Source organism: Antechinus flavipes, chromosome 4, assembly GCF_016432865.1.
Source record: "Antechinus flavipes isolate AdamAnt ecotype Samford, QLD, Australia chromosome 4, AdamAnt_v2, whole genome shotgun sequence".
Classification (NCBI taxonomy): domain Eukaryota; kingdom Metazoa; phylum Chordata; class Mammalia; order Dasyuromorphia; family Dasyuridae; genus Antechinus; species Antechinus flavipes.
Genome location: NC_067401.1, coordinates 56,653,098 through 56,676,062, shown reverse-complemented (window position 1 = coordinate 56,676,062; position 22,965 = coordinate 56,653,098). Strand labels below are relative to the sequence as shown.

At 33.9% G+C, this 22,965-nt stretch overlaps 1 protein-coding gene across 2 annotated transcripts in view; it reads right to left on the bottom strand.

Moving 5' to 3' along the window:
• The window catches only part of VAV3 (vav guanine nucleotide exchange factor 3), a 451,154-nt gene that overhangs the window by 229,990 nt on the left and 198,199 nt on the right, over positions 1–22,965 (bottom strand). For both annotated transcript variants that reach the window (XM_051993189.1, XM_051993190.1), the window contains exons 4-8: positions 20,306–20,371; positions 10,708–10,816; positions 4,444–4,536; positions 3,484–3,552; positions 198–301 (exon numbers count right to left, since the gene is read on the bottom strand). In XM_051993189.1, the coding sequence (XP_051849149.1) occupies positions 198–301; positions 3,484–3,552; positions 4,444–4,536; positions 10,708–10,816; positions 20,306–20,371 (441 nt within the window). The remainder of the gene's footprint in view (positions 1–197; positions 302–3,483; positions 3,553–4,443; positions 4,537–10,707; positions 10,817–20,305; positions 20,372–22,965) is intronic.

The window sequence follows — 22,965 nt, the reverse complement described above, 5'->3', positions numbered from 1 at the left end:
TATATACACATACACATATATATACACATATATACATATATCTATGAACATATGGATATATATCTATGAATATATGCATATATATACAATTTGTTATAAGGATTTTATTTTTCTTTCTTTTTTTCTAGTTAGGGCAGAGATAGGCAGAAAAGAAAAATAAATACTTGTTAATTTAAAAAATAATGTTTAAAAATTACCTTTCCTTGTAGTTAATGAAAATTTGATATAAATTCTGATCATTTTTATTGGCAATGGAGTCATTAATCTCTTGTGTCAGGCTTCGGTGAACTTTCACCAGTTCCTTGAAAAGAAAATATATCCCAGAACATTAATAACCAAATTCTTCAAAAAGCCAATCTTCCCTAGCCCACCCTATCACCCACACCCAGGCAATACAGAACCCAAATTGTAGTTGGAATTGCTGCTCATCACTGAGTTGATTTATCTACATGCATAAATCTGCCAATATCAGGATTGCAGATATATTTTTAAAGAAATAAATCACACATGGGAAATAGCAGACTTTGCCTTGAAATGTCAGTGTCCATGCAACAAGAGAAATTAACTCATTAGTTATTAAGAGCTAATTTATCTACCATGCAAAAAATATGTGTGGCTCCTTTTCATCCACTTTATAATCATTAATAATTTTTTAAATAAAATTAGTCAAGTGTTTAATGTTTTATTGACAAGAGAAAGTAATGATTATGTCCCCGGGTGTGAAAAATTAGATTTGTACATTGGTCAATTAGTGGTATCCTTATGCTAAACTAACAGCAGTCACACTAAATTGCTTAAAACATCAGACAGTTAAAGGCAGAAAGAAAGGGCTAATAAATTTGACTAAATGGTTGAGTAGAGCTACTCAACAACTAGAAGTTCACAATTTTTTTTTCTGAAAGGCAAGTAATTTCTAAGCTTTAGGCAGAAAATGCATGTCATAATTGAGAGGAGATAGACACCTCATCTATTTGAATCAAGGGCTCAATTTTCCCATTATCCTTTCCTTGATGCCTTTAAGTATACCTTGGCTTAAAAGACTAATTTTTGCAAAGGAGAATGGAAATCAAACCAGAGTTATTTTTCCTTGTCATTTTGTTGAGATAACTGTAAAATGTATTATAATTGGAATGTCAAATGATTCCTAAGATCAGAAGCTCTAATCTAGTAGGTTCCACCTCTCAAGTTTTCTAGGACAAGCACTATTCTTTGTATTCTGAAAGAAAATACATCATGAATATTTCTGCCCACTATAAGTAAAATCAATATTTATACATGAGAAGACATAAATGAACTGAGGCAGAGTAAAGTAAACAGAACCAGTAAAACAATATATGAAATAATCACAACAATGAAAATGGAAAGAACAACAACAACAACAACAAAAAAAAACAATTTCAAGTTGAATATTGCAAAATCATAATAACCAAGCTTGAACTCAAAGAAGAAATAAGAAAAGGACCTCATCAGCTTCTGTGTAAAGAAGGAGATCTAGGAGTATAGAACACTACATATATCAGATTTTCTCTATATCTTTAATAGTTTTACTGAATTGTCCATTTTTCATTCTTTTTATAATGAATGACCTGAGAGATTAGAGGGACGAGTGCAATATGTTAGCATAATTTACAAATGAAGGTAATAATTTTGAATAATATCTTATAATAATAACAGTTCATTTTTATATGCCACATCAAGCTTTCCAAAGTATTTAATATATTCTATCACATTTGATTATCACACAGCCCTATTTCTTTTGTTCGATCAATCATAATTGACTCCTCATTACCCCAACTTGAGGTTTTCTTGGTAAGCATAATGGTTTACCATTTCCTTCTTTAGCTCATTTTATAGATGAGAAACTGAAGCAAATGGGATGAAATGATTTGCCCAACTAGTAAATATCTGAGGCCAGATTTGAATTCTAGAAGATCAATCTTCTTGACATCAGGCCCACCACTCTGTCCAATCTGTCGCCTAGCTACTACACAACAATCCTATAAGTTAAGTGATATTTGTATCCCCATTTTGCCTATAAGGAAACCAAGGTAAAATAACTTTTCAGATAATAGCAACTAAGTTCCTATATGAGGAAGATTCAAACACAGACTTTCCTAACTTCACATCTAGCACCCTAACCATTACACTATGAGGCTTTTGCAATTAGCAGCTTCCTTAAATTAATTTTGAGTAAGATATCACTTTGCCTCTATTTCTGTGTTAAAAGTACATGAAAATCCAACTATCCCTCTAAATAAATTCACTTGGGCATCCTTGACACTAAAATAATATGTGAAATGATAAAATATTTGGGATCTACCCAGAACTTGAAGGCAACTATTTGAATGACAGACATGGCAAGACAGAGAAAAGGTAAGAGAGAAAAAGCACTGTGGCAACCCACTGGACACAGTGGGCAAGAGATTTAGACTGATCTGAGTCAAGGTAAGGATAATGAAAAAGCAGCAGTGGCCCTGGGGGTAAGAAATATTTCTAAAATGGCACATTCAGTTATCTCATTGACTATATTCCTTTTGCAATGTTTATAGAATATATGCCAATGAACAGGAGAATGTTCTCTATATTCTTTCACCCTCCTGGGGAAAAAAAGAAAAGCAGAAAATTGTTTTCATCCAGAAAGGAAGGAATTTTTATTAAAGCCTACCATTTTGGGACAGCCAGATGGTGAAGTGAATAGAGCATCAGTCCTGAAGTCAGGAGGACTTGAGTTCAAATGTGTCCTCAGACACATAATACTTCCTAGCTGTGTGATTCTGGGCAAGTCATTTAATCCCAAATGCCTTAGGGGAAAAAAAAAGTCTACAATCTTATAGAATATAATAATTGAATATATGTTTATTCATTTATTTTTCCTGAATGGTGACTGAAATTTTTCTTTAAAAACTTTAAGGGAAACAACCATAAGTTAAAAATAGGAATGGAAAAAATATTTAGCAATAATAATAAATGCTAAGATTGATAGAATGCTTCAAGGTTTGCAAAGTATTTTACAAATGTTATCTCATTTTATCCTTACAACAACCTCAGGAAGTTACGTTATTGTCATACCTATTTTACAAAGGAAAAAACTGAGTTGGACAGAGATTAAAGGCTTGCCCATAGCCACAAGACATGAACGGCTGAGGTTGAATTTGAGTTCAAGTCTCTCTAGCTCCAGATCCTATACTTTATCCATGGCACCATCTTTCTTGCCTTGGCAAGAAGCAAACTAGCGACTGATTTCCTTAGAAGTTCTTAGGATGATGGAAATTCTATGATGAATGATATGGAGCATGGATCTTTGTACTCAGAAACACTGTGCAATTACAAATTGGAATGTATAAATTATTTAAAAAAAAAAAACCAAAGTGAGACCAACAAAGAAATAAACATTTCCCAAATTAACATATTTCATAAGTTTCTCATGACCACTTCTAAAAACTTATCCAGATCTTCAATTTAAGTCAGATAATCTTTACTTACAGGAATGTTGATGAATACAGTATCAAACTCTGTAGCTGTCAGAAATCTTTTCAGTGGTGTCATGAAATACTGTAAGAAGACAATGAAGATACTATTGTTATGTTGGATTCTTGTTTTCTCATCCATATGAAATCCTTTTCCATCAACCATCAATTAATTATTGAGCACCTACTCTATATTCAATACTATGCTAATAATCTCCATAGGGATACAAAAAGAAGAAATACAATACCTGCTTTCTAGGGATTTACAACCTAGTTAAAAAGATAGGGCATGTATACATGAAAAGTTAAAACACAAATATGGCAGTATATTAGGAAGGGCAAAATGAATAGAATTGTAAGTGAAAAATAAATCAGATCTATAACTAGGGCACCAAATTTAGACATCACCAATGGCATTTAAAGCGGTTCAGAGTAGAAACAATAGACTACAACCTCTATTAGTTAAGATAAGAAATTACTTCCTGGCATCCTTTTTCCTTAGCCTCGACCCACTCCTTATACTCTGCCATGAATAATAATAATAGTAATAATAGCAATTATTTATATAGCACTTATTGTATGTCAGGCAATGAGCTAAATGCTTTAGATTATCATTTCATTTGATTCTCAAAACAACCCAGGTGCTATTTATTATCTGCATTTTACAGATAAGGAAGTAGTTAAATGACTTGTCTAGGATCACACAATTAAGAAGCATCTTTGAACTCTGATCTTTCTGAGGACAGGTTTAGCACTTCATATACTGTTCCACTTAGCTCCTGATTATGACTCTTTGGTAACAAAAATTGCTAATTTGGCCTCTGGGAGAATATAAGATTTATTTTAATATTTAATAATTGCTCAGTGATTTTTTTTTCCAAAGCAAAGTGCTACATAAAAGAAAAACTTAATGTGCACTTGTTTTGATGGTATCAACACCAGGATTTAATCATCCATGAAAATGTTAACCACTTACTTTTTCTATTGATTCCAATGTTTCTGTATACTTCTCTTCTGTCTGCTTGATCTCTGCAAGGCAGCAGCTTCGGATGTCATTTTCCAAACACTTCTGCAATTAGAAATGAATAAAACTACAATATTATTTAGTGTTCTATAACTCGCTGATCTCTTAGGTATTAGAATCATGAAAAAGCTTGATTACTGATGGAAACTCAAAAGTTTCAACTCTTAAAAAATGACAGATAGTTGATATTAAATACCATCTATGGGGTATCATTAGAAATTGTTTTTTCAATTTTGAAACACAATAAGTAACAAAAGGTAAGAAAATTATGGTAGTGTGGTAGAAAAAGCATTGGGTTTAGATTCAGAATGCTCTACTACTTACTAACTAAATCAGAGGAGGGAATTGAATTTATCTCTGACTTTGCTTTTCTCATCTGTAAAATGGGCATAATTATGCTCTGGACCTCATGGGACTGTTATATGAAACAACAAACTATAAGGAGCTATAGCGAGTGGGAAATCATTATTAAGAAAACAATTGTAATAAAAATGAAAGTTAATATAGGTTCCTTTGAAATTAAGAAGTCTCTACACAATACAGAGTTAAAAATAAGGGCTTTGAAGTGAGAAGACTAGGACTTAAAACTCAGCTTTGTTATTTTTACCTGTATGATACTAGACATTTAACATCAAGACTTACTAGTTTTCTCATTTGTAAAACATGAGTTTGGGGACAGGTGGGAGCAGAGGGTATTAGATGATCTTAAGATTCTTACTAGCTATAAATCTATGATCTAATGGGTTAGAATTCCCTATCTTTCACTTGCCATCTGTGTGATTTTGGACAAGTCACCAATTTCTCTGGGTTGTAGTGTCCTCATCTGTAAAATAAAGGACTCCTTTCTAACTCTAAATCCTTGAAACTACTTCTAAGAAAACTTCATTTTCTTATAGTTTTGGGGAAATCAACAATCACTGTCAATTAGCAACTTCCTTTTTCAGACTTGCTTCTCTATGTGCATGACGATTATGTCTAGAAATCCCAAACAGAGACTGAGAATTGAACAGGATGGAAACTTCAAGTATTTTTTTCAAGAACTGGAATCCTGATATCTGACTTCTATGTCTTTGTTAGAGGGTCACTTAGACTGCAGTATTATACACCAGTAAATCCTGCCCTGAGAAATAGAGGGGGTTGGCCATTGGAGCAATTTCCCCAGGAGGACAAAGTTTCAGTGACATAAGAATAGTAAAGAGCACACTTAAACTATGCAAATTTTCTCTACGTGTTAAACATAGAAATATGGCATAGGATATCCAACAAAGCTCTCCCTAAACATATTTACCCTTAAAAGTTCAATTGCTACTTCCTCTAGGAAGTCTTTCCTAATTTCCCATCTGAAGTCATAGTCATTTTTGGTACTTTTCTTATGCATTTTCACACTTTAAAGATTTCATGATCATTTTGGTGTGAGATTTTCTAAAGAGGCTAAGGTTTTCCAGATGTTCCTGATTATGGGCAATATGTGAGGATTATATGAACTGGTATAAGAAATTAGGACCTACTCAATAGGACCAAGGCCATTCAAAAGAGATCAATCTAATAAACCACCTGGGAAAAAACAAATCAATGAAAAAGTTACAATCCCTATACTATGATGGAAATTTTGATTGACATTCTTTTATGACATATCTTATATGGACAAAGCAAATAAGCATGAACTTCTTCCAAAAATGAATAAGAGGAAAAGACTAGATCATTTGTGTGTGAATAGATCTTCTATTTTCCTCTGAACTGAATGTTCATAAAGGATAAGGACATGTCTTATTTTGCTTTGCATTCCCGTAAATGCTTAGTAAGTATTTGGTGCATGAATATTTAAATTAGTGATTATTATCTGAAATAAATGGTAAGTTATGAACCTCTTTTCAGGAGCTTTTTTAAAAATCTCAGCATGATTTAGGATGAAATAGTCTACAATAGAAGCAAAAACAGCACAATAGAAGAAAATTGCCTTAATGAATAGAAAGGGCTTAAATAATAGTTTCTATGGAAGACTGAGTCACTAAAACAAATAGATTGAAATTAATATGTTGAAGCTTATTCTAAATTACTTGGCATATTGAATACTTTTTTTTTAAATGTGTCAAGCTGTTTACCAACATTTATTCAAGAGAGCTTCCTTTCCAAAGGACTCGTTTAAAAAAAAACTGAATTTATGTGAACTGGACTGTGAAATATCACCAAAAAAAAAAGCTAATAACCAGATAATAAGAATTCTCAAATATTTCATTTTAATGATCCCATATTGGAATGACTCCCATCATTTGGGGGAAAACAAGAAGGTTGAGAATAGTAAGTTTTGTGACAGTGCATTGGCAAGTTTTTTTTTTTTTGTTTGGGGGAATTTGGGTCAAAGTTAAAGGACATGACAAATTCTAAATAACTAAAGCATCACCTAAAAATCAATGAAGACTATGAATGTAAGCAGGAACCATGAAAAAAAAAAATTAGAGTAAAGGATCAAAGTAAATCAAAGTAAAAAAAAATCATAAAGAAATGTACAAGCAAAAAGGGTGATGAACTAGTCATTTGGACAAAGTAACAGATAATAGGTAGATAGCCCATTGAGTCCACTCAAACCTTGTAATGTTAAGAAAATATCAAGACATTCCCTATGGGAAATGGAGGGCAACATAAAGAACAAGGATCACATAGGATGAGCAAGCATGAATAAGCTATACTCCAGATAGCTAAATGGGACAGTGGAATAGAACACTGGGTCTAGAGTCACTAAAACCTAGGTTCAAACCCAATCTCAGACATTAAACTGTGTAACCCTGGGCAAATCATTTAACTCTATCTACCTCAGTTTCCTCAATTGTAAAATGAGTATCATAATCTACCTCCTAGTGTTGTTATGAGGATCAAATGAAATAATCTTTATAAAGCACTTAGTACTTGCTTAATACCTACCTTATCTGCTTCAGAGGGAAACTGTTCATATCAATAAAGTTGAGCATTAAAGAGCATTTTTGTATGTTTTTTTTCTTTAAGATAACATAAACAATGCATAGTCTTTAAATGATTTTTTAAAATATATCTAATTTCTAGGTTAATGTTTTCCTAAGGAATAACATGGAATCATTTTCTTAGAATAGTTTGAGAAAAGAAGTAAATAGCCAGGCTTTTTTAATTGCTCTAAGGAATTGTGCCTAGAATTAGATGGTTGAACAATAGTTTTTTTAGATGCATTCATGTCCTTATAGTTATAATACCAAGGAAAAATTTAAAATATGCAACTAACTCAATGCTATCTTTCTTCATTATAATAAATGTAAACAAAATCATAGAATCAGAATGACAGAATTTTAGAGTTGAATAACACTCCCATGGCTCACTAGTCAAACCCATGGAGGAAAAGAATATCCCCTAGAAAATGAAAAGAACAAGCATTTATTAAGTGCCAACTATATGCTAAACACTTTACAAAATTTTTCTTATTAGTTTTTTCAAAGAACTCTGTACAAGTAATAAGCTTTTGACTCCATTTCCTCATCTCTACAGTGATGGAGTTTAATTCAGTGGCCAAAAAGGGCCTTTTCATTACTAATTCCTACCATTCTCTCCCTTCCTTTACCTTTATTTTTATGATTCTTTTTGTTTTCTGGAGGGTTTGGATTTTTTTTTTCAAATGAGACAACTGTGGTTAAGTGACTCTTCCAGGGTCACACAGCCAGGAAGTGTTAAGTATCTGAGGTCAGATTTGAACTCAGGTCCTCCTGACTCCAGGACCAGTGTTCTATCCACTGCACCATCTATATTTCTATGACTCTTAATCCAATATGCTATGCTACCTTTTCGCTTCCAATAATAACATTATAATTTTTATAATTCATCTCACCATCAACTAGTTCTAGGACTTAGGTATTAGTGTAGTTGTTCAGTTGTTTTCAATTGTTTCCAACTCTTTATGATCTCTTTTAGGGTTTTCTTGACATAGGTACTGGAATGATTTCCCATTTCCTTCTCCAGTATTTATAGATGAAGAGACTGAGGAAAATAGGATTAAATGCATTGCCCAGGGTCACATGTCTAGTAAGACATCTGTCTAGAAGTCAGATTTGAATTCAGTATTCTTGACTTTAGGCCCAGCTGTACCACCCAGCTTCTCTGGACTTAAATATGCCTGACATTTAAGGCTTAAAGCATTTAAAAAGGAATATGGATTTTCTGGGCATTCTGAGTTCTAACATGGAAACAGCTATGAGAGACCTTTTGAACATGCCTAATTGGCCTAATAGGGAGTATGTTGCATTATCTATTATATGGGTGAGGAAGCCTTCTTTTATTAGTTGCCCGATTCTTTAGAATTGGTGAGATTGAATTATCTAGTTTTTTTTTCCCATAATGTTTTGGTGGCTCCTATCTGCTGTAACAAGCATAGATGCTGCAAACTAAACCAGTGAGAGAGAAAGTACTTGCTTTCTCCTGCTCCCTCTCTTTTGCCCTGTGTCCAAGAACTTGTCTTGGGGGATATTTGTTTGTGTCTGTGTTGCTTGTCCTTTATCAGGGGCTTGAGGTGATTCCATCAGCATTCAGGGGTTTGAACCATGACCATCTTGGAGTCAGGCAGAATGTTACAGCCAGCCATTCTGCTATGGAAGTTTTGAGAAGTCTGCCTTCTTGAAGACTGAACTCAGAAAGACTTTTTGGTACTTGGAAATGGGACAGCCCTCTAAGGAAAGTGAGCTAAAATATGAATTTAAAATCTTTCCCTCCCCAGAGAATGATATGGTGCAAAGGGGCAGAGGGATTATGCTGCCCATAAATTAGGGAAGAATATTATTCATTAGCTATTGTCATACATGTAGGACCTTGTCTGAAATAAAACTGTACCCTTTGCTTTTGCAAGAGCCCATAAGAGAGACTGAAGCAGCTGGCTGGCTCACTGAGTAGAGTTCTGGGCCTAGAGTCAAGAAGAACTGACTTTAACTTCAGCCTTAGAACTCATTAGCTGTGTGATCTCATACAAGTCACGTAACTTGGCAAACTACTCATATCTTTACCCACAAAACCCTATAAAGTCTTATAAATGATCAGATACAACTAAATGACTAAACGATAACAGAGAGATTCTCTGCCCATGACTTTTGAGTTTTTTGATAAACAGATTGAGAGATACTAAAGAAATTTGGCAACTTTTTTTTTTGTTTGTTTGTTTTTAGGAAAGGCAGTTGAAGTTAAGTAACTCACCAGAGTCACATAGCTATTAAGTGTTAAGTGTCTCAGGTCAAATTTGAATTCAGATCCTCCTGACTTCAGTGTGGGTGCTTTATTCAGCTGTCTCAGCAATGTTTTTTTAAATTGACAAATATACTATACTTTTTTTTTTCTGTCTCCTCCCAAGACAATTCCATTGATGTACTTTTTCAAATTTTTTTATTCGGTGGTTTGTTTAAATACTATTACTTTTTGTATTATTGAATTCTTTATATGGAAAGTTAAACTTATGTCTTCTATTTTACTTAGTACTACATAAGTACGGTATTAAGTTTGCTTTGAGAAATTTGGAATTGCTAGAACATTGGAATTACTCTCATTTAGTAAAAATGTTCATATTGTTTGTTTGGGGTTTTTGCATTTAAGTTGATCTGGACTGTTTGCCTTTTTTGATAGCTAAATGTTCTAGAATGTTTGCGCCCCAACTCTACAAGTAGCTGAAATTCTTTGCCACATCCTCATACCTACTTGTCTTCTTGTATTAATGGACGGGTTAACAATCCTATTTGACATACTCAAAACATCTCACTGATCCCTGGTAGGGGGATCCATGAAAAAATTCATAGAGAGTAGAGGAGCAGGTCCCTTTCTGATAAGGAATCCAGAGAGTGCCTGGATGTCTGTTAGGACCACTTATAATAGACAGACCCCAGAGAATTTTAGTGTGCCTTTTATAGAAAGAGACACTTTTTGTATAGACCTTAGTTGGATGGTTTTTTGCACTGAGGGAATGAATTATTGGAAGAGTTCTATCCAGGACACTTTTAGGTGTGTGTATGTGTGGGGTTTTTTTCCATTTAAGCAAGGGACAATGCCAAGTTGGCAGCAGCTCCCAAATCCCTGTGGCAAAAACTCCATGTAGCTTGGAAATATTAATGAATAAACAAAAAGAACAAATAAAGGAAGTTAGAGCATAACTGATCCTAATGACATAGATTTACTTACTAACCAGAATTATTATAAAGTAATTTAAGAATAGAAAAAATGTACCGGCTGCTGAGCTTCTTCAGCCTTCATCAAGTCCTCGTACACTTCTCCCCCTTCATCTTCTCCATAAACACAATCATACAAGTCTTCTTCATCATCTGCACGGGTTTCACTAAAACCAAGGGAAATTATTGTCAAATTCAATCTCTAGAATGCAAAACATATAATGAAAGAATGAAATACCATCTATTGTATCTTATTATTCTTTAAATACCCAATCAAAAAAGAAAGTAAGACTTGAATCTCCAAGTCCACTGAATCCCTCGCTGAACTTTAGTTTTCTCAACTATGAATGGGAACAATAGAGTACTCATATGAACAGATACAAAGAAAAGTGAGCAAAACCCGGAGATTGTTGTACATTGTAACAGCAATATTATACAATTAAGAACTGTGAATGACGTAACTATTCTCAGCAATACAGTGATCCAAAACAATCCCAAAGGACTCTTAGTGAAACATATTATCTGCTTCTAGAGAAAGAATATAGCCTGAAGCATGCTATTTTTTTTAACTTTCTTTTTATTTCAATCTTCTTTCCCTTCTCTTGAACTCATGTCGTCCTTCTGATTCCAAGGCCAGTGCTCTATCCATTGAGGTATGGAGCTGACCCCACTTGAGTCTTCCTGTATAGAATAACTAGTTAGTAAATGTTTTACATGATTACACGTCTAAACTCTATCAAATTGATTACTATCTCAGAGAGGGAGAAGAAAATGGAGGGAGGAATAGAATTTGAAAGTCAAAACATTTTTAAATGTTTTAAATTGTTTTTAACATGTAATTGGGGGGAAAACACACACACACACACACACACACACACACGTGTTTTATATTAAATAAAAGTAGCAAAACAAATTAAGTTCCTTACAAAATGGAAAAGGTTTTAAGCCAGTCACTTCAGTTCACTTGACCTAAGCTTTCCTTATCTGTAATATAAGAAGACTGGACTGCATATCCTCTGAAGTCTCTTCTCTCTACGAATATCTATGAAATTATGATTTAATAAAAATAAAAATAATTCATAATGTGATAATAATAGCTAACTTTTATATAGCCCTTTAAGGTTTGCAAAGTACTTTATGAATGAAGTATTATTTCTTTTTATTTTCACAACAATCTTAGGAGGTATTATAAAGAAACTAAGCAGCTTGCATCTGAGCACTCTATCCTCTGCTCTCCTCCTAAAAGAATCATTGTATCACTGTCTATATAGAAGGTGATATGACTGTTATTAATTTAAAAAAAAAAACATACCTTAGGAGCTATTCTAATTCCTTATGTTTTCTTTGGGCAGTTGGATGGATAAGCTGTTTCCCAAAGTTGAGAATCTATACTATCTTTAAAAGTTCACTGGTGAACCAGTCGATACTAAACCTTCATAATACAGAAATTATCATTTATATTTATCTAATAACTCATGTTCAAAACCATGGTTTCATCAGCATCAGAAACACCTGGTGTTCAAATGCTTAGACTCCCTTCACAGATAAAGATCAACAATTTCTCCTAAATTTATAATCTTATAGTTGCCTGGGAGCAGTAAATGCTTAAGCAATTTGTTCTTGTTGACACAAGTAGAATGTGTCAAAGGCAGACCTTAGAGAATGGTCTTCTATCTATTTCACCATGATACTGCTAAGCCAAGGTCACCCAACTGGTAAATGACAGAGCCAAACCTTGAACCTTAATGTCCTGACTTCAAGACATGACCTCTGTCTACTCTACCAGGTACCCAGTTGTCTTCTCTTATCAAATCTGCATGAAGCCTCTCTGGGTCTATCTTGATGTTAGCTTTTCCTCTGAGATTATCTCCAATTTCTCCTGTATAGTTGCCTGTGCATTTTGTACCTGGAATTCTCCATCTTGAGAAAATCACATATCTATATTCCTGCCCCAGCATCATTATAAATACATTCAAAAATGAATATTACACTCTTTCATGTGAGCTATTTTGGATTATTTACAACTTTGTTTCTTTCTATTAACTTAGGCAATCAAAAGGGTTTTTTTAAAGAGAAACAAATCTTTATCCTGTGTTTCTCCAAAATGAATCATTGTCCATAATATAAGGTGATATGACTGCCATGAAAAAAAAATCTATAAAGAACTAGTTTAATCCTTTGAATTTTCTTTGAGCAATAGGATGGTATATTATCTCCAACAGTTGAGAATCTACTCTTTTAACGACCACTGGAGATCACCAGGTGATTCAGTCAATGCTGAATCTTCACAGTACAGAAATTCTCTATTTAATCTAAATATAGATTGGATTTGCATATATTCATATTCATTTAGAGGGTGGGTGCTTTAAAATTAGGAACTGGGTTTTGTGTTTTGTTTTGTTTTCTTACATTCTTGTATCTCCAACACTTAACACAGTGTTTAACAAATAGTAAGTGCTTAATAAATAATTGTTCATTTGACTATAAGGGACAATGATAACATCTAGACTCATAATTCCACTGTTAAAGGAATTCCTAATTAAAAAAAAAAACTCCCTCTCTCAATACAACTTGGCAACTTCTTGATAATTTATGGTCTCAGAGTTGAACTATATCAGTCACTTAATTCAGAAGTTAAATGAATTGTCCAGGATCATACAACCAGGTAAACCTTGATCTCAGATTTGTTTTATTTCAAAGCTGACTTTCCAGTCATTTTACGATACTGCCTCTCACTGTGTAAACCTATTGCTTTCAGTTTGTTCTCATTGAAGTTGAATGTTCCCATACTGTCTATGAGTTCTCTAATCGAGTAAATTCTCAGAAAATGGAGTGGAATTTAATTTAGAAAAGTTGCTCTCAGAATAACCTGAATATAGTCCCCAAAATAAACTTCACTTTGTCTGAGGTCCCCCAGTTGCTGCCTTGGGTCTAGACACCACATCATAAAATTGATATTTATAAAAAGAAAGTACAGAAACTTTCACAAATGGGAACATTTTGTAACATAGGTGTGTTTGTGTTGGTTGGTGTATACAAGAGCCTCTGTGAATGTAAGTTGGTGAATATGGCTAGAGACACAGTGGTCTGGAAAGGGGTTGCTTGAGAGGAGGGAAAGGGAATTTTAAGGGAAAAAGGAATGATTGTTGGCAGGAGTTTCTGAGGGAAGGTTTTTCTGGAGAGCAACTATTCCAAGGGCAGTTATAGATATTCTAATAGAAAAGCAGTTATTCAACTAGATAAGCTCAGGACTCAATGTTTTTCTCCTATGCTTTTCCTTTTCTAAGCTAATTAGATAGCTTGGTAAGTCTCCCCAGTTTTCAACATGGAATGATCCTTTACTACTTCCTCAGGACAAGTGTATGGGATTTCTTTCCTGAATGCATTATTTTTTTTATTATTTTTAGTTAAGCAAGCAAGGGTTGCCTCTAAGACTTTATGTACTTGTTCAACACTATACTAAAGAGACATTTTTTTCTCCTAAAAGATTTTTGAATTTTGATTACTTGGAATAATAGGAAAAAATAGTTGTAGATAATCAAAAATAGTCAATATGAAAGAAAATAATATTTACTTTGAATGTTTTTTATAATGATGGTGGAGTAGGAGTGTAGCCATGTGATTTCTCAGGATAGGAATTCCTGTTATGAAAATTCCCTCCAGAGATACAGATCAATACCTCTTATACAATTTAATGTCTTAGAAGAGGCTTTAGGATACTGTCATGTGGCAGAAGCAGCTTGCCATCGTTAGTCAAGTCAAGGTAGGACTTAAATTCAGGTCTTCCTGACTCACAGGCTGGATTTCTGATTATTCTTCCACATTGCTTCTCAATCATAATAATGATAACTTTTTAATAGCACTTTGACATTAACAAAAAGCTTTACATTATCTTATTTGAAACTTATTGTCTCATTTGATCTTCATAAGACCATGAAGTGGCTCCTATTGGCATTATCACTACTTTTTTACAAAAAAAGAAAATGTGTCAGATCGGTTAGTAGAAGTGTCTATGATGACACATAATAGTAAGTCAAAGGTCTCTCTGAATTGAAGTACATCCAAAATTCTTTCAATTATAGGTGTTTTAATAATAGCTAACATTGTACAGTGTCTTAAAGTTTGCAAAGCATTATTTGAGACATATGGAAGAACAGAAAGGCAGATGGGTGGAGAGGTGAATGGATAGATATTATCTCATAACAACAAACCCTATGGAGTAGGTGCTATTACTACCCCTAGATCACAGATGATGAAACTGAGGCAGACAGAGGTTAACTCACTTGTCACATAACTAATAATTGCCTGATGTACTAATAGAGCTCAATTCTTGGTGAACCTAAGCTCAATACTCCATCCACTACAACATCAAGTTGCCTACCAAGACTAAATTGTATTTATATTTGGATGAAGGCATATCTGAGTCCAGGGCAGCTATGTAGCACAGCAGATAGAGTGTCAGTCCTAGTGTTAGGAAGACTATTCTTCCTGAATTCAAGTCCAGTCTTACTAGCTATGTAACTGAGAAAGTCATTTAACCTCTGCCTGCCTCATTTTCCTTATGTGTTAAATGAGTTGGAGAAGAAAATGGAAAACCACTCAAGCATCTTTACCAAAAAAATCTCAGTGAGGTCATGAAGAACCAGACAAACTGAAATGAATGAACAATAAAAATATCTGAGCCACTTCTAATGAATCCTAATTGTGAGGGCTTGCTTAACTCAGAAAAAGCTGCAATACAGTCCAGTTTCACCATCCTATCCTGCTCATTCATTCCTGAAATAGACTTTGTATGGAGTTTGGGTCTGTTTTTCTTTTGTTTTCTCAGAGTAGTTCAAGGTCTGGCTTCTCTGAAACTTTCCATGGAGAAGGGGAGCTGGTTGAGTATACTTCAAAGTATTCTGTGTACAAAATAAGCAGACAGAGCTGAGCGCCAATAAAAACAGAATTAAGTTAGTTGAGTGTCAGAAGGAGAAAACAGGAAGAGGGCAAGGGGACTTGAGAAAGAAAAAAGGGCAAAGCATAAATAAGACACAATAGAGTGCCTACTTGAACCTCAAAGTAAAGACTGCAGAGTAAATGTTGTCAATATATGTAAAATCAAATTTACTGCACAAAAATAAACCTGGTCAATTAATCATAAGATAGATAGCTGAAATGGTTGACTTCACACAGGTAAGAGTCAGCATGGTGTTTTGGAAAGATTTCTGTTCTAGGCCTCAGGCTATGACATTTACTGGGTGCCTAGTCTTGGACAGGTCATTAAAGTCAATAAATCATTAAGCCTTTATTAAATAATTACTATGTGCTAGGCACCTGGAACCTTAGTTTGCTCATTAGTAAAATTAGGATAATAACACTTTTAACCTTATAACTCCCAAGATGGAGTTATAAGGAGTATGTAAGGAGCAAGTAAGGAGAATGACCCCTGCCCCAATAATCTCCCCGCCTCCATCCCACCCTTCATTCAGCTGTCAAATATTCTTCTTTAAGCACAAATCTGACAATGTCATCCCTACTTCATTCAGTAAATTCCAGTGGCTCCAGGATCAGACATAAAATACTCTCTTTGGCTTTTAAACCCCTTCCTATGCTTCCAGGCTTCTTACTCCTTACCTTCCTTCCTCATCTGTGATCTTGTGACATTGGCCTCTTTGCTGAATCATACACAAAACTCTGAGCATTTGCATATCCAAACTCTGAGCAATTTCACCATTCCCCATCGCTAGAATTCTCTCCATCCTCATCTCTACCTTCAGATTTCCCTGGCTTCCTTCAAATATCACTTTCTACAGGAAGTCTTTTGTAATCCCCCTAAATTCTCATGCCTTCCCTCTGAGATTATCTGTAGTTTATCCTATACATATTTTGTTTATACATAATTGTTTTCATTAAACACGGAGCAACTTGAGATCAAGAACTGTCTTTTGCCATGCTTTATAGCCTTAACAATTGATGGTAGACTGACTGATATATAAAATCAGACATCAAAAATAGAAACAATCAGGGTGGATAAAGAAAATGGACCTGGAGTTAATAATATTTGAATTCAAATCCTATTTCAGAGACTTACAAGCTATGCCTTGAACAAATGATTTAATCTCTTTTACCCTTAGTTTCTTATCTATTAGATAAGGATATAATAGTACCTTCCTTACAGATTTGTGATGAGGATCAAATGAAATAACATCTGCAATGTACATGGAAAATATTAAATCATTATATTATACTATACACACACACACACACACACACACACACACACATATATATATATACACTTCTTAAATACAAGAAGACCTAATTTCAAGCACTATCCTTGATACCCACTAACTGTAAGTTGCTTAACCACTGAATAATCCAAACTACTTTAAAACCACATTGGAGAGGTTTGCTGTAGAGGGATTTGCCTCATCTGAGAGGTCATCCTCAGATAATGACACTTGTCCCTATTCCCAATCTCTATAAACTATTATTATTTGTGATAACCTAACATTTCAGAGAAGCATCATTATAAATCAATATTTTCCATAATTTGATTAAGAATCTATTCTGACATGATTTCTGCCTTTAAACTCTGTTAGATAGAAAAGAGATACATGTCCTACTATGTCCCCTCTCCTCCCCCCCTCAAAAAAATTATGGAACAATTTATTATAATACTAGAAACAACAGTTTTTCAATACCTTACTTTTTTGTTTAACAATTTGATCCTATAATCATTCTACAGGACTACCATCCACTTCAACAGAAATCTAAATTCTCCTTTTATTCAGCATCCCTTGTAGGGTTGTGCAGTGAGTGGGGGAAAGGGAATTAGAGTGAGAGAAAAAGGGTAGTTCTAGATAAGAACTGACAAAATTGACTTTGAAAATGTGAAAATTATTTTTAAAAAGGTGCTACATTTATTAATCTTGTCACTAAAAATAGGAAAAAATGACACTGAGTTTAAAGTGTTATAATATGTCTTCTCACTTCTCCACCTCCACAACTAGTCACCAACTATCAGGGGAAGGAGGAAGGGACTACAATCATGAATATAGATTGGACTGGAAATCATAAGACCCCCATGAAATCTTGTTCCATACACCAGCTGTGTAACTCTGGGAAAGCTCCTTAACCTCTCATATCCTCAGATTCCTCATCTATAGAATAACAATACTGATGCTATCCATTAATAGAATCAAAAGATCTTAGATCTAAAACTAAAAAGGACCATAGAAAAAATCTAGCTGAACTTTCACATGAAGATCGAACTGATCACAAAGGACATTAAATGATTTATCCAAGACCACATGGGTAATAAGCAGTAGAGAAAAGATTTGTACCCAAGGCCTCTGATTCTAGAACCACTGATTTTTCCCTTGTAACATACTGACTGCCTTCATAAGACTGTTACAAAAATAGTATTAGTAAAATTAATAAAGTTATCATGCCTTACCAATGAATAGCTATTTCCTCCTAAATGTTTATCTCCAGCCCAACTGCTTTCTCATCTCCAACTACTTATATCTATAGAAATAACTATTCAAGATCAATATATGCCAAATTCAACTCATAATTTTACTCCTAGAAACATTTCCTCTTTATGACTTTCCAAATTCCATTTCCCCTTATATCTCATATTTCCCAATACCTCACATCCATCTTTTTCATTCCATTCCAATTGCTACTACTAATGCTAGGTTTGTGTTATCTCAAGTGGATTTTTACTATACTGTTCTATATGTTATTCCAATTTCCAGTACTTTGTCCCTACAAACCATTCTGCACACTATTGCTGGAAGAATCTTCCTAAAGTACAGCTCTCATGGTATAACACCCCTGACTCAAAACTTTTCCCATGGTTCCCTATTGTCTACCAAACAAAATCCAAACTCTTTAGACTGGAATTCCTACCTTCTGTGATATGGCTTCAAATAATTGCTCCTCTCTTAATTTCTATTATTCAATGGACTGATATTATGCTTCCATCAAGCTAACAGTCCTGGACTATCTGCCATTCCTCAAACAAACTTTGAAATTCTCCTCTTCATTGCTAATGTTCATGCAATTTCCTCAACTTTATATACTACCCTCTGATCTCTACTCTCCAAAGCCCTCCCCAACACTAAAATCTAATTCTAATGCCACTATTTTCATGAAGTTTTTCTAGCTACCTGTAATTTATCATTCCTTTAAATTCCTAGGGCATTTAATTTATACTTAGTTTTTGTGCATCATATATTATTTCATTTATTATATTTATTTTAATAATATGTTGTTATATAATAATGATAATAATGTAATCATATTATTAGATTGTAATATAATATGATTGTCATAAATCTATTTCTCAAAATATCTTGCACATAATAGATTCTTAATAAGAAAATATTTTATTAATACATTATTTGATAAATGAGTCACATTTCAATCAGAGGAAAAAGTTGATGACTTTTGATTTTGATAAATAATAATTACAGTTCTTGTCTCAATTTACCTAAAGGGGGACTCTAGATACAGACATATCACTGTCCAGTGATACCCTTCTTGTCTACTTCAGCCTACCATGATTGCATCCCTTTTCTATCTATTGTTCTCTCTGAAGATACCATACATTTGCTCTTCATTATCCTGTAATGTTGCTCTGTACTGTTCTCTGATGGTGTTCATATATATATGTTCAAATATTAACTCCTCAAGTAAATTATATCTTTATGGACATTGGTGTTATGGGCCAGAACTCTGAACTTGAAACAAAAGATTCTTACAAACTACTAAGTCAGTGGAATTGATAGATACAATAATTATCTAATTTAGGCATGGTTCACTATGATTGATTTAATCCTACAAGGAGATGTTATGGGCCACAACTTGAAATAAGGTACTAAGCGGAATTACTAAGTGGAATTGAGGAGACAATGGTTAAATCGAGTTTAACATTGATTTTGTCCTACAACAAATAATGGTTTCCTAGTGATATAATGATTGATGTATAATCAGTGTGGGGCATATAAGCAAGAAGCTCTCAGGGCCAGAAAGACAAGCTCACTAGAAGCTCTCGGAGGGTGAGATAGATTCATTCCATCTTCCATCCTTGCTGTGGCTAGAGGCTGAAGCACAAAATCCTTGGATTTGTAGAGAAGCTGGCAAAGGCAAAAAAGCAAAGGACTGACAGCAGGAGCTCAAACTTAAGGAACCAAGGAGAGTGATAGACCTCTAAGAAAACTAGCCCAGCCCCAAGTGAAGGAGATAAGAATTTGAAAGAGACAATAAAGCATTTGGACTTTAACCCCTGCCTCCATTTAGGGTGATTACTGAACTGAAATGAAGGCTGCCTCCAGAGACCACAAGAAAACCCCAACAAGAGAAGATTACATTTTAGAGAAGAATATTACACATTGGGGATAAATTTCACATAGATTTTTGTTCTTCCTGTTTCACCCATGGAAGCTAACATAGTTCTGAGCACACAGGAGCCATGCAATATGTCTGAATTAATTGACTGGCATTCGATGTTTCTTAATCATTTATAATTGACCCTGTTCTGTTCAGCTCTATAAGCTATAAATAATAAAGTCATCCTACCCTCAATCAGAAAGCATTTTAAAAAGGAAATCAACAGTGAGTACAAAGAAGGCTGAATTCCTCATTTTGGTTAAATTTCAACATACTCTATTAAGTCAGGAAGGCTTTTGTAGATTTCTTCATCGTTGACACTTTCTTCAGTAGGGAATGGTCTGAGAAAAAAAAAAAAGAAGTGTAAATGGAAGAAAACCAGATGAGACATATTTTTAACAAAATATACAATGTGTGCTGTTACTATGTAAGTCAAATTCTATTACTGTGGCAAATATTCCCTCAGGCATGCCCCAAAGTGCCTACAATGACTACTGCCAACTAGTTGCTTCTAACATATATACAATTTTCCTTAAGATATCCACAGACTCTACCCAAGCATCATTAGTAGTATTATGAATAATAATAATAATAGCTAGTATTCATACAACACATAAGGGTTTCTAAAGTACTTTAACAAACTATTATCTCATTTGATGCTCACTACAGTCCTAGGAGGCAGGTACCATTATTTTTCTCATTTTACAGATGAGGAAACTGAGTTAGAGGCTAAATGATTTGCCTCAAATCACATTACTGGTAAGTGACTGAAGCAGGATATGAAGTCCATTATTCTAGCCACTATGCCTCATGAATTAAGATTCAATTTAAACATTTCTCACAGGTGACAGTTCCTCCCCTAAATGAACTTAAGATTTCTATCCCCAACTTTATCTGCAATAGCATCAATTGCTTAGGATCATAGAATACCAGTTTGAAAGTTGAAATGGATCTAGGAAAACATTTGGTTCAAACTTCTCAATCTGAGGCCAGAAAAACTAGAAGTCCTAACAGGCAAAGTGACTTGAGTCAAAGGTCACCCAGACAGGAAGTTGGGAATCTGGGACCAGGAGCCAGATTCCTCACTCTACACCCAGTATTCTTTCTATTCTGTCACATATATATGGAATCTCCCTCTAATTATTTGCCGGCATTTCCTAATTCAGGAAATACCAGCTAGTACTGCTATGTTTCTTGAAATTTCAAAAAATTATGTTTTAATGAGATCTTTTGTCTTTACATTTCTTACACACACTGCCCTCACTTCTTGCCATTGAACCCCTCCTAAAATAAAAAAAATTCAGCAAAAAATATAAATGTATATCCAAATCAGTTCCCCGCCTCTCTGACATAAGGTCTTATGTCATTATCTCTCCTCCAGGCTTTTCAGTGGTTTTACTTTTTCTGAGTTCCTTGACTTTTAAAGAATATGTTTCAAGAAAATCCCAATATAGTTAAAATAATCAGTGTAGAATAATGGGATTTAAACTTCAGAGCATGTTAGAGGAGAACATAATTTACTTACCTACATGTAAAGCTACTTACACACATACACAAAGAATAGACAAAAAAAAAACCATATCTTTTATATATGGTTGCTGCTTTTTGTATGCTAACTGAAATCAGTTATAATAACGTGTATTTTAATTTTACTTTATTGTTACTGAATCTGTAGCATTCATCTTAGACAGGAAAAAGATTCATTGAATTGTAGACTAAAGAGGCCTAAGAAACCATCTTGTCTGATCCTTATATTTTACAACTTTGAAACTAAGGCCTAGATAAATGAATCATAACTAGCTAGAAACAGGTCCAAGATCCAGGTGTCCTTACTAACTAATCCAACATTACTCTGCTAAGAGTTATTGGTTCTTACATTTTAATACAGTATTTGTTGTTTAGTTGTCCCAGTCATGTTTAACTCTTTGTGATCTGAACTGGGTTATTTTGGCAAAGATACTGGAGTGGTTTACCATTTCCTTCTCCAGTTCATTTCATAGTTGAAGAAATTGAAGGAAGAGTGTCATCCAAGGTTACATAGCTTGTCTGAGGCCAGATTTGAATGCAGGAATAAGATTTTTTTTCCAACATCAGTCCTGGCACTCTATTATTGTGCCATTTACTCATCTTAATAAAATATATATTCATACTATTAAAATGATCACTTGATGAAAGTCCCATCTACAAAGAGAGTTCTTTTGATAGTTCTTTCCTATTTAATACATGTTCAGTTTTTTGTTTGTTCTATTTCAATTTTTTAACAATTGGAGATATATATTTAAATTAAATTGAAAGCTCACTTATTCCTGGGATGTTGAAAGGAGTAAGTTCAAGATACATATTTATGAAATAAATATTAGATGTACCTGTGTATGTGATGTATATACATTGCATTTATATATACGTGTATATGTAATGCACTTATTTATATGCATATACATGTAAGCATGTATATTTATGTACATACATATATGTACGTGGGTATAGTCTTTAAATGGATTCTAACAAAGTTAATTACACTACAGCACACTTAATAGCTATTATATTCGACTATAGTAAGCTCTTAGAATATGTTTGAGTTTATTTTTAAATGATACCAGAATCCATCAAGATGAATAGAGGAAGATCATAGGAGCTGAGATATAAAGTTGATAGGTACAAGGGATGTTATCTAATTTAAGCCTCTCATATTACAAATGAAGAAAGAAGTTGAAGGGAGAGGTACAAATGTAAGATTTTGCCTCCTATGTGCCAGGCACTATTCCAATACTTTATAATTATTCTATCATAATATGAAAAATCTTTTACCCATAGAAATGTCAAGAATTCTTAACAGAGTCTGTGAATATCTCAATTTTTTTGATAATTTCATTGCAATATAATTAGTTTCTTTTGTAATGGTATTTATGAATTTAAAGAAATTATTCTGAGAGTC